Source organism: Cetorhinus maximus, chromosome 22, assembly GCF_964194155.1.
Source record: "Cetorhinus maximus chromosome 22, sCetMax3.hap1.1, whole genome shotgun sequence".
Taxonomy (NCBI): domain Eukaryota; kingdom Metazoa; phylum Chordata; class Chondrichthyes; order Lamniformes; family Cetorhinidae; genus Cetorhinus; species Cetorhinus maximus.
This window is the reverse complement of record NC_135900.1, coordinates 6,406,142-6,419,363: the sequence shown is the minus strand read 5'-3', so window position 1 is coordinate 6,419,363 and position 13,222 is coordinate 6,406,142. Positions and strand designations below refer to the sequence as shown.

The window sequence follows — 13,222 nt, the reverse complement described above, 5'->3', positions numbered from 1 at the left end:
ATAGATCTTACAATGACACACGGCCTCATTCTCCTTTATACATGTTTCTCCCTTTTTAATGTACATTCCATTGTTCCCATATGTCTTTGGAACTTTACCTTTCCCATAATATAAATCTTTTCATGGTGCTAACATTGTTAGTAACCTTTTGGGGGAGAAACAAACACACTGCTTGGCCTGGCTTCTCTGGCTAGGTGTAAACCTCCTATCATCTCTGAAATTCAAGCAGCCCTGATTTTATCCAAAAATGCAAATTCTCCTCAGCTTACACTCTTAAGACTTCAGCCATGTTAACGTGTTCAGCATTTCAAACCTGGCTTCTTTTGATGAGTCAAAGCCTCCAGATCAACTGTCTCCAATTGAATTAAATCCCACACAAACTATCCAAAACTTTTACAATAAATCTCAATAATATGAGAGTTATTATACTTTTCGTGACACGAGAAACGATCTGTTTGGATGTTTCGCCTGTGACTGGAGAGCAGTGTGCGGGGGGAGATCCCAGAGATTGTTTTGGGTCACCCGCTTTTCTTCTTACACCTGAGTGACCTGGGTTTGGGTGTAGAGAATATAATTTCAAAGACTTTTAGTGATATGAAAGTTGGCACCACAGTAATTAGTGAGCAGGATAGCAGACTTCAGGAGGACATGGGCAGCCAAATGGCAGATACAGTTTGATGTGAGTGAGTATGAAGTGATGCACATTGAGAAGAGCAGCACGGTGACGTAGTATAATCTAAATGGTACTATTCTGAGGGTGCAAGAGCAGAGCAATTTGGGGGGGTGTATATTCACAATTCCTTGAGGGTAAGCTGATTTGGCAGTTTGGAATAAGTATGTGATATTTGGCATTGTAAGTAGGGGCATTGAAGTCAATAGCTTGACTTCCTTGCTTAACCTTTACAAATCTCTGGTTAGTTTTCAGCTGGAATATTGTGTATAGCTCTAGGCACACTTAAGGAGGAGTGTCAGTGCACAGGAGACGTTGCAGAGGAGGTTTGTCAGGGATGTGGGACTTGTTATGGGGTGAGGGTGGGGGAAACTGGGATTGTTCTCTTTTAGAGCAGGGAAGGTTAAAGGGAGATCTAAGCGATATTGAAAGTCATGAAGGTTTATTATTTGAGGCCAAGTATGGAGAAACAGGTACCTCTGGCAAGTGGATCGGCACCAGAGGCGAAAAATTTAAAATAGTTGGCAAAATAACTAGAGGGGAAATTGGGAGAAATTTCTCCACATAGTGAGATGTTAAGGTCTAGAAAGCTCTGCCTGAAAGGTTGGTAGAATAAGATACCATGGGAACTTCTGAAAGGCAATGTATTTGAAGAGGATTAATTTGCAGGGTTGTTATTGGGATTAATTTGGATAGTTCCTTCAAAGAACCAGGTATGGTTCCATAAAGGACCACAGGCACCTCTCGATTAGAGAGACACGATTGGTCTGTACAGCTTGAGAGGCAAGTGGGGAGGCAGGCCTCCATGAACTATCACGGCTGGTACGGCGATTGAACCTGGGCCGTTGGCGTTATTCTGAGCCACACTATAGCCAACTGAGCTAACGACCCCATACAGGCAGAATGGACTGAATGACCTCCTGCGCTCCAAGATCTATGATGATATCTCCTTCCATTTTTCAGGTATTTGGTTCCTTTCTCAGGTCGCTGTTTGACCTCATTCTGAAGCTACTTCGGCTCAAGGTTAAGAGTCCACCAATCACACTTGAGGACCCAAATATCAAGTATCCACTGAGACTGATTGATAAAGAGGTGAGTGATGGTGTGAGCTTGCTGCAAATTGACCTGAATCACCATGGCAGTAACTCAAACTACCTGTGTTGTTATTCACTCAAAACCTTTTAACTTCAACCACAATGCTGGACATCTTGGCAGGTTAAGGGTTAATAATTCAATTTGTTTGTATCTTGGAAGAACAGGATTTTCAGTGTGTACAGCATAGCAATGGCCTAACATGAGAACAAAACACAGCTTGTCTTCTGCTCCAAATATCTGAGTAAGATCTGCAAATTGCATTTGACCAAGAAAATAAGTGACTGGAACAGCATCAGCCAGGAGTGTTTAAAGGATAACTTTAATAGTTAGTATGATAAACTCAGGCAGAGGTACTGTAGTGGTAATGTCACTGAATTAGTAATCCAGTGCTCTGGGGCCATGAGTTCAAATCCCACTGTGGCAGCTGGTTTTTGTTTTCATTCATTCACGGGATGTGCGCGTCTCTGGCTGGGCCAGCATTTGTTGCCCATCCCTAGTTGCCCTTGAGAAGGTGGTGGGTGAGCTGCCTTCTTGAACGGCTGCAGTCCATGTGGTGTAGGTACACCCGCAGTGCTGTTAGGGAGGGAGTTCCTGGATTTTGACCCAGAGACAGTGAAGGAACGGTGATATATTTCCAAGTCGGAATGGTGTGTGACTTGGAGGGGAACTGCCAGGTGGTGGAATTTAAATTCAGTTCACAAAATCTGGAATTGAAAGCTAATCTCTGTAATGGTGACCAGAAAACTATCATCAATTGTTATAAAAACCCACCTTGTTCACTAATGTCCTTTAGGGAAGGAAATCTGCCATTCTTACCTGGTCTGGCCAACATGTGACTCCAGACCCACAGCAATGTGGTTGACTCTTAACTGCCCTCTGAAATGGCCCAACAAGCTACTCAGTTCAAGGGCATTTAGGGATGGGCAACATGGAAGAACAAATCTGCAGGGAAATTACAAAGAGATGCAGGCATTATAGAGTAGTTATAATGGGGGACTTTAATTACCTGAACGTAGGCTGGGACAGTGATAGTGTAGAGGGTGGAGAGTGGCAGAAGTTCCTAGTTCAGGAGAAGTTTCTACAGCATTATGTGTCCAATCCAACAAGAAAAGATGCACTGTTGGACCTGGTTCTTGGAAATGAGGCGGGCCAAGTAGATCAAGTGTCAGTGGGGGAACATTTCGGACACAGTGATCATTGTATTGTACATTTTAGGATGATGATAGAAAAGGACGATAGGCAATCCGGAGTAAGAATAATTAACTGGACAAGTGCCAACTTCGATGGGGCAAGAACGGAGCTGGGCCAGATAGACTGGAAAGAAAGATTGGCGGGAAAAACTGTAGCTGAACAATGGGCTACCTTCAAAAACAATAATTGGTTCAGGCACAGTCAATTTATATTCCATCGAAAGGGAAAGGTAGGACAAACAAATCCAGAGCTCCCTGGATAAAAAAGGAGATTGCAATTAAATAAAGAAGAAAAAGTGCACTTATGACAGGTATCAGGTAGAAAATACAATTGATAACCAAGAGGAATACAGAAGGTTCAGAGGGGAGGTGAAAAAACATATTAGAGAAGCAAAGAGGGATTATGAGAAAAGTCTGACAGCCAACATAAAGGGGACTCCCAAAATCTTCTATAGACATATAAATAGTAAAAGGAGGAGTAGGGCTGATTAGGGACCTGAAAAGGAATTTACACATGGACAAAGGGGCCATGACTGCAGCCTTGCCACCCTCGGCGCTTCCTCCAAGTGGTGTTCAATATGGAGGATCATTGATTCATCAGCTGAGGGAGAGTGGTACATAGCAATCAGCAGGAGGTTTCCTTGCCCAATTTTGACCTGATGCCATGAGACTTCATTGGGTCCGGAGTCAATGTTGAGGACTCCCAGGGCAACTCCCTCTGCAGTCCTGCCACATCCAGTCATGAATGGTGGTGGACAATTAAACAACTCACTGGAGGAGGAGGCTCCACAAATATCCCCATCCTTAATGATGGAGGAGCCCTGCACATTACTACAAAAGATAAGGCTGAAGCATTTTCATCAATCTTCAGCCAGAAGTACCAAGTGGATGATCTATCTTGGCCTCCTCCAGAGGTTCCCGACATCACTGCCAATCTTCAGCCAATTCGATTCACTCCACGTGATATCAAGAAATCGCTGAAGGCACTGGATATTGCAAAGTCTATGGGCCCTGACAATATTCTGACAATAGTACAGAATACTTGTGGTCCAGAATTAGCCGCGCCCCTAGCCAAACTGTTCTACTACAGCCACAACACTGGCATCTACCTGGCTTTGTGGAAAATTGCCCAGGTATGTCCACAAAGCAGGACAAATCCAACCTGGCCAATTACCACCTCATCAGTCTACTCTCGATCATCAGTAAAGTAATGGAAGGGGTCATCAACAGTGCTATCAAGCGGCACTTGCTTAGCAATAACCTGCTCACTGATGTCCAGTTTGGGTTCCACCAGGGCCACTCAGCTCTTGACCTCATTACAGCCTTGGTTCAAACATGGACAAAAGAGCTGAACTCCCGAGGTGAGGTGAGAGTGACTGCACTTGACATCAAGGCTACATTTGACTGAGTGTGGCATCAAGGAGTCCTAGCAAAACTGGAGTCAATGTGAATCAGGGGGAAAACACTCCACTGGTTGGAGTCATGCCTAGCACAAAGGAAGATGGTTGTGATTATTGGAAGTTAGTCATCTCAGCTCCACGACATTACTGCAGGAGTTCCTCAATGTAGTGTCCTCAGCCCAACCATCTTCAGCTGCTTCATCAATGACCTTCCTTCCATCATAAGGTCAGAAGTGGGGATGTTCGCTGATGATTGCACAATGTTCAGCACCATTCACGACTCCTCAGATACAGAAGCAGTCCATGTCAGAATGCAGCAACACCTGGACAATATCCAGGATTGGGCTGACAAGTGGCCAGTAACATTCACACCACACAAGTGTCAGGCAATGACCATTTTCAACAAGAGAGAATCCAACAATTGCCCCTTGATGTTCAATGGCATTACCATCACTGAATCCCCCACTGTCAACATCCTGGGGGTTACCATTGACCAGAAACTGAACTGGACTAGCCATATAAATACTGTGGCTACAAGAGCAGGTCAGAGGTTAGGAATCCTGCGATGAGTAACTCACTTCCCGACTCCCCAAAGCCTGTCCGCCATCTACAAGGCACAAGTCAGGAGTGTGATTGAATACTCCCCACTTGTCTGGATGAGTGCAGCTCCCACAACACTCGAGAAGCTTGATACCATCCAGGACAAAGCAGCCTGCTTGTTTGGCGCCATGTCCACAGACATTTACTCCCTCCACCACCAACGCACAGCAGCAGCAGTGTGTACCATCTGCATAATGCACTGCAGGAATTCACCAAGGCTCCTTTACAGCACCTTCCAAACCCATGACCACTACAATCTAGAAGGACATGGGCAGCAGGTAGATGGGAACACCATCACCTGGAAGTTCCCCTCCAAGTCACTCACCCTCGTGACTTGGAAATATATCGCCGTTCCTTCACTGTCACTGCGTGAAAATCCTGGAACCCCCTCCCTAACAGCATTGTGGATGTACCTACACCACATGGACTGCAGCGGTTCAAGAAGGCAGCTGACCACCACCTTCTCAAGGGCAACTAGGGATGGGCAATATATGCTGGCCCAGCCAGCGAAGCCCACATCCCATGAATTAATTTAAAAAAAAAAGTTTTGGGCACCACATTATAGGAAGGATGTGAACACATTGGAGAGAGTGCAGAAGAGAATGGTTCCAGGGATGAGAAACTTCAGCTATGAGGATAGATTGGAGAGGTTGGGACTGTTCTCCTTGGAGACAAGGAGGCTAAGAGGAGATTTGATAGAGATTTTCAAAATCATGCAGGGGTCTGGACAGAGTAGATAGGGAGAAGCTGTTACTGCTCGTAAAAGGATCAAGAACAAGAGGGCACAGATTTAAAGTAATTTGCAAAAGAAGCAAATGTGACATGAGAAAAATCTCTTGCACACGAGTGGTTTGGGTCTGGAATGCACTGCCTGGAAGTGTGTTGGAGGCAGTTTCAATTGAGGCATTCGAGAGGGCATTAGATGATCATTTGAATAGAAACAATGTGCAGGGGTACAGGGAAAAGGCAGGGTCATGGCACCAGGTCATAATGCTCATTTGGAGAGCTGGTGCAGACATGATGGGCCGAATGGCCGCCTTCTGTGCTGTTAAAATTCTGTGAAAGCTGACCTCGCCAGCGATGCCCATATCCCATGAAAAAAATAAATGTACCACAGTACGGAATGACGAATGATAATAAACCCATTCCTTAAAGGATTCAAGAAGAGTTAAATCAGGAAGTCTTTGGTTGAGAAAACTAACTTTGCAGTAAACTTGTGTTATCCTGCACTCTGCCAACCAGAATTCTCTACTAACTGGAATTTCTGATGCGACAAATCTCTTTACCAACCGGGAGCAATTATGAAGTTACCTGGAACTCGCACCTGTACACTTTATACTTTAATTTCTGTGTGAAATGTACTGTTGAAGTTTAGAAATAAAAAATATATATTATTCTTTACTTCCTAAGTACCTGCATATTAATTCACGCTACAAGTAATGCATCGTACTCCGTTGGTAAAAGGAGCTCTCCGTTAGCCGACGTTTTTGATTAACGGCCACCAGCCATTCCCCGAGCAGGATGGATAATAAAGGATTACTGTACAATTATTTTACGCAAGTAGACTGCTTCAAGAATAGATGCCCCATGAGGTTTCACTGGTTTAATATGATTGGCAGAAGAACCAAAGCTGTCACGGGGGGAAACCTTTTTTTTTAAGCAGTGAGTGGTTAGGAGCTGGAATGCACTGCCTCATTGTGGTGGAGTAACGGGTATTTGATAATTATCAAAAGACAATCAAAATTATCAAAAGATAATTATTCAGAAGGGTATTACATAATTATCAGGAGAGAAAATATTAATTAGCAGGGCTGTGGTGGTGAAAAAGTGGAAGAGTGGGACTAGCTGAGTTGCTCTTTGCAGATGTGATGGGCTGAATGGCCACCTATTCTGTAACTATTCTATGATTCTAAAGCTGTTCTGTGTACTACCACAAATCACTCAAACTTATTCAAAGCGTGATCTGTAGATGAAAGCTGGTTGATCCTAACACGTGTATATAAAATGAGCAAATAAATGCTATCAGTGGTCTACGATACTGCTGTAAACCTCACCTTTATACAACTTCACTCGATCGACTTGGCTTTGTTACTGTTTACATGAAGCTGCTTATCACGGTCCAGAGTATTTGTTCCAGAGTGAATGATTAACACTTTACTGCAAGTTATACACAACCATGCTGTTACAGAAAGCAAAAAGGTTAAATTAACTTTGCTCGGAATCTGTTAGGGTGAAATACAATAACAGTAGTGTGCCTCTGATATTGTATGCTGTTTATGTGACATTATCCTGTTATAGATAAACCAATGGCTAATTGTTGACTCATGGCTTAGCGATGCTCCCAAACTATTTTTGCAAGCAGCAGTCAGTGTCCTTCATGTGCCGTCCAGTTTTATTTTGACAGTAGGGTTTTAACAAGCACATGAAACAGCATCTGCAGACTTATTATCGTCTGATACTGAAATTGTTCTGGTATTTTCCTCCCTTTCTCTCCGATGGATACCGTAGCAAGTGCAAAAATCTCTTCAGTGAGGCTGTGTCAATCTCGATGTTGACTGGTTCTTGGGGAAACCTAAGTTATACTGCCAGTTGCACTGCACGTTGCGTTTACCCTTTTGGCAGGGAGGGGAGGTGAGTGGAATCTCCTGGGTTGTTTTATTCTTTCATGGAATGTGGGCAGCACAGGCAAGGCCAGCATTTATTGCCCATCCCTCATTGCTTTTGAGAAGCTGGTGGTGAGCTGCCTGCTTGAACCACTGAGGTCCTTGTGCTGTATAGGTACACTCACTGTGCTGTTAGGGAGGGAGTTCCAGGATTTTGACCCAGCGACAGTGAAGGAACAGTGATATATTTCCAAGTCAGGATGGTGTGTGACTTGGTGGGGATCTTGCAGATGGTAGTGTTCCCATGCCCCTGCTGCCCTTGTCCTTCTAGGTGCTGGAGATGCTATTGAAGGAGCTTTAATGAGTTCATGCAGTGCATCTTGTAGAGGGTACACATTGCTGCTGACATCAACTCTTTCCCCAACTTCCCCACCCACACCACGCCCATTCACCAGAACGACCCCAGGACTTGAGGACAAGTTGTATAGACAAGGCTTACATTCTCTTGAGTGAAGAAGATTTGAGGCCCAATCTAATCAAGGTGTTTAAAATGAAGTGATTTGATAGGTAGATAGAGAGAAACTATTTCCTTTGGCGCAGAATCCAGAATAAGGGGGCATAACCTTAAAATTGCAGCCAGGCCATTCATGGGTGATGTCGCACAAAGGATGTTGGAAATCTGAAACACGTCCCCCCCCCCCCAAAAGGCTATCGAGGGTGTTGGGTAGGGCAAGTGACCATTTCAAGACTGAAATTACTACTTATTTTTTGGCTAAGGGCATCAAGTGATATGGAGTCGAGTTATAGTTCAACCATGATCTAATTGAAAGACAAAACTGGCTTGAGGGGCCAAATGGCCTGCTCCTGTGTTTCTTGGGTGTCTCTATAGTGACTCCTGGTAAATGTATGTAGTCTTGACACTCTAGTGGATTTTAACACTCTGGGTAACGGAGTTGTGGAGCTGAGGGACCCTGCTTCCTATCTGACTGGCAGTGTTTCTGTCGCCCACTCTCTGTCATCTATCCTGCAGTTGGATGCAGGGCAATGACCTCTTGACACCACCAATGTGTTAGAAACCCCCTCACACTCTGAGCAACTCTTACCGCCGTCTTTAACCTTTCCACAGTGAGGCCGACAGTACAAGTTTATTTGGTACCAATAGAAACTGATGTGGCCTCTGACTGGAAGGTGCTGGGCTGGAAAAGATGTGGGGGCATTGGGCTGGGTGCAGAAGAGATTCACGAGAATGATTCCAGAGATGATGAGCATCAGTTACGTAGTTAGAGTGAAGAAATTGGGGCTGTTTTCCTTCAAGTAGAGAAAGCGGAGAAGAGATTTGACAGGTGTTGAATATCATGAAGGGTCTGGGCAGAGTAGACAGGGAGAAACTGTTTCCATTGGTGGAAGGATCAAGAACCAGAGGAGACAGGTTTAGAGTAATTGGCAAAACAAGCAATGGCGACCTGAGGAAAGACTGTTTCACGCAGCGAGTGGTTAGGATTTGGAATGCACTGCCTGAGTGTGATGGAGGCAGGTTCAACTGAGGCATTCAAGAGGGAATTAGATTGTTACCTGAAAAGGAAGAACGTGCAGGGTTACAGGGAGAAGGTGGAGGAATGGCACTAGGTGAATTGCTCATTCGGAGAGCCATTGCAGACATGACGGGCCAAATGGCCTCCTCCTGCAGCATAACAATTCTGTGATTCTGGATTTGAATCCTTGGGTGAAAGGATAGGATCGACCTTCATTTTGCCGTTACTCATTCTCCGCGCTGTTATGGAGGGCTGGCCCAGCCCAGTGTTTGTTCGTTGTCACCATAGCCTTCGTGGGGCTGTTGGCATTGCCTTGCTGCTGCTCCGGCGATGGAAAGCTATCTCTGCGACCTCATGGGGGGTGACAACCCACAGCTTGGGAACTGCTTCCTTGGCGTGTTCATTCCACAGGCAGTTGTGGTGAGTTTGGTGAGCACAGGAGGATCAGGGTGACACGGTTTGCTGAGGGTTTTCCTCTCCTCATGCCCAGATATGTAGATTAATTGAAGAGGTTGATCGCTGTTAACGGAGTCATTGACCAATCACATTGGATCATGTAACTTCCAGAACGACAGAAGGAACTCGGTTTGTCTTTGGCATTAGGAGTGTTAAATATCACTAGGCAACCAGCTCCATTCTGGCTTCCTGATTGGATAAATGCCCTGTGGAAATTACACCTGCGCGGGGTCGGGGTGACAGTATTTTAAAGATGTAATTATGTTTGTCACTGCTCTTCTCAGGTTGTTTCCCACGACACTCGGAGATTCCGCTTTGCACTTCCCTCTCCAGAACATGTTTTGGGTTTGCCGATCGGTGAGTGTTTATCTGATCCTCAGTAAACTTTGGAAATCTGAGCTTGCGTTTTTCTGCAAGTTAATGAGTGTTATCGCCGCCGGGAGTTTGATTCCCGTGTTCATGTAAACTTGGGCTTTTCCCTTGGGAAAATATGTTGCAGCGAAGAAGAGTCATATCGGACTCGAAACGTTAACTCTGCTTCTCTCTCCACAGATGCTGTCAGTCCTGCTAAGTTTTTCCAGCAATTTTTGTTCTTGTTTCAAATTTCCAGCATCTGCGGTATTTTCCTTTTTATTTTAGGGATTAGTTTAACTTGATGAGAATTATAACAGGCGCAGGAAGAGGCCGTTTGGCCCTTTTGGGCCTGTGCTGGCTCTTTGACAGAGCTATCCAATCAGTCCAATTCCCCTTACTCTGTCCCATAGCCCTGCAATTTTCTCCTCTTCAAGTATTTATCCAATTCTCTTTTGAAAGTTACTATTGAACCCTGCTTCCTTTCAGACAGCGCATTCTAGATCACAACAACTCGCTGTATTTAAAAACAAAAATTCTCCTCATTTCTCCTCTGGTGTGTTGCAAGTTCCATTCCGTTTCCATTGACCCTGTTGGATTCAAAAAGGAGTGATGCACATTCATTAAAAATTGACTTTTTTTTAATGATCCCTGGCTTGAGATTTTTTTAAAAAGTCTTCTATTGTTGGTCTATTTTGCAAAAAAACCTATTGCACTCGCTCAGACAGCAATGACTTTGATGGCGACTCGCCTTGGGGGTGGGGGGAGGGTGGGGAGACGTGGCAGCAGAGAATTGGGTGGCCGATTTTAGTCCTGTGAGTTCCCCTTAAGGCTGGGTGGGGTTACCTTAAAGTGACTCCCAACAAATTGCCTGGAAGATGGGGGCACAGTGGTTGGTATCGTTTTGCTAACGATGGTGAAATAATGACTGTGGAAAGTTGCAATTGATAGTACCTTTCTCTTCATGTCTATTCTTGATTGGTCAGATTAAGTTTTGGTTAAGATTTGGTTTTCATGATGAGCTGCAGCCGTGACTTTATGCCATCAGTTGTTATGTTACTGGTTTCCGCCCACTTCCTGAAACATTCTAACTCATCGTCACATGGTCCTTTTTTAAAAAATAAAATGCAGTTGAGTCACAGCAGCAGAACCGTTGGCAGTCCTGTGACTTGCTTAGCTCCTGGCCCATTCCCAAGTTCTCGATCGAGTGAATGATTGGCCTCATCAGTGATGATTGAAACTCCTTGCATCTGTAGCCAGTTATGTGATTAGTGAATAAGAACATTTTTTTTAAATCATTCATGGGATGTGGGCATCACTGGCTAGGCCAGCATTTATTGTCCATCCCTAGTTGCCCTTGAGAAGGTGGTGGTGAGCTGCCTTCTTGAACTGCTGCAGTCCATGTGGTGTAGGTACACCCACAGTGCTGTTAGGGAGGGAGTTCCAGGATTTTGACCCAGCGACAGTGAAGGAATGGTGATATATTTCCAAGTCAGGATGGTGAGTGGCTTGGAGGGGAACTTCCAGGTGGTGGTGCTCTCATGTTGCCCTAGTCCTCCTAGATGGTAGAGGTCGTGGGTTTGGAAGATGCTGTCTAAGGACCATATGAATTAGGAGCCAGGAGTAGACCCCAGAGCCTGCTCCACCATTCAATAAAATCATAGCTGACCTGATTGTGGCCTCAACTCCACTTTCCCTCCTACACCCGATATCCTTTGACTCCCTTGCTAGTCCAGAATCTTATCTAACTCGGCCTTAAAAGTATTCAATGACCCAGCCTCCTCCACTCTCTCTGGGGAAGAGAGCTCCAAAGACCAACAACCCTCGAGAGAAAATAATTCCCCTCATCTCCGTCTTAAATGGGAGAGCCCTTATTTTTAAACTGTGACCCTTAGTTCTAGTTTTTTTGATTCTGTTATGTAGCCTGTTATCGGGAGCCAAGGCTAAATCATGACATGCATAAGTTTGGGAGGGGAATTTTAAAATCAAGGTATCCCTACTTTGTAATCCTGTGGAACATACCTGTCTGTTTACCTCTCAGTTTCCACGAACATTTAACCACGATGTAGGCGCTACGTAAATGCGAGCTCTTGTTGTAGAGTTTCTCATGTAGTAGCAATGGGACGCTAGTTGTTTTGAAGTGTTTCTGTTTTCTAAAGTGGTATTTTTAGTCATCTGTCATAATGAATGGGGGGGAAAAAAAATCTTGAGTTCAAAGCGCACAGGTTGTCAGCCCCACCTCACAATGGGAGAGTTAACAGGAACACAGACCAGCTTCAGCAGCGAGCGGTCTGAGCTGCTAACACTCGGTGTGCCTAAAGCATCTGTCTGAAGAGAATCAGCACTTTTTGAAGGCCAGTGATGCAAGTGACCACTGGGTTAACGTGACACACACTGGAACAGCTTTCTTTTCAAAGGAGAGTCTAAACTCCAGTTTGATTTGGTTGATTTGTGCCTGTGAGTGCAGTACGACACCAGACCATAGCTTATCTTCCCACTTGCCTGTGATTCCTTTTAGAGCTGATTCATCATTGCCCCTGTTGTGAGTTAGTGTTTTTAAAATCCCGCTGTGAAGCCACAACATTATTGAAGAGTTGGAGAACTCGAGGGCTGGTTTACGATGAAGTAATGGAGATGTTTGTGGAAGTATTGTTTATTTATTTTTTTAGTGCAGGTGTATTTAATTTAAATGTCTACCTTTTTAATGTTCATTTTCTTATGACTTTTCATTGACGTGTCAATGAAATCAATGTGCATAGTTTTTGGTTTCCGTATCTAAGGAAGGATATACTTGTGTTGGAATTGGTGCAGTGAATGTTCATTGGATTGATCCCTGGGATGGGAACGTTGTCCTGTGAGTATATTCTCTGGTGTTTAGGAGAATGAGAGGTGATCTTATTGAAACGTACGAGATTCTGAAGGGGTTTGACAGGGTAGACACTGTGAGGTTGCTTTCCCCTAGTTGGGGAATCTAGAACACCGGGGGCACCATCTCAGGACAAGGGCTGAATTGTGTTGGGCTGAGATGAGGAGAAATTACTTCACTCGAGAGGGTTTGTGAATTCTCTACCCACAAGGGCAGAGATGCTCCATCATTGAATATATTTAAGGTTGAAGATAAAAATCTATCTTTCAGAATCAGGGGATATGGACAGAAAAATGGAACTGTGGTGAAAGATCAGCCACAATCATATTGAATGGTAGAGTAGGTGAGAGGGCCTAGATGGCCAACTCCTGCCTTTGCAAAATCTCCCCTGTCACAAGCTCCCTCTGTGTTAAGCTGGATTTTGCTTCTGACTTTGTATTTAGCTTGTTAGAAGATAAA

General features: G+C 44.5%; 1 protein-coding gene across 1 annotated transcript in view; it reads left to right on the top strand.

The window, feature by feature from the left end:
* The window catches only part of cyb5r3 (cytochrome b5 reductase 3), a 37,737-nt gene that overhangs the window by 8,047 nt on the left and 16,468 nt on the right, over positions 1–13,222 (top strand). The window contains exons 2-3 of the mRNA XM_078567702.1: positions 1,634–1,762; positions 9,831–9,903. Of these exons, the coding sequence (XP_078423828.1) occupies positions 1,634–1,762; positions 9,831–9,903 (202 nt within the window). The remainder of the gene's footprint in view (positions 1–1,633; positions 1,763–9,830; positions 9,904–13,222) is intronic.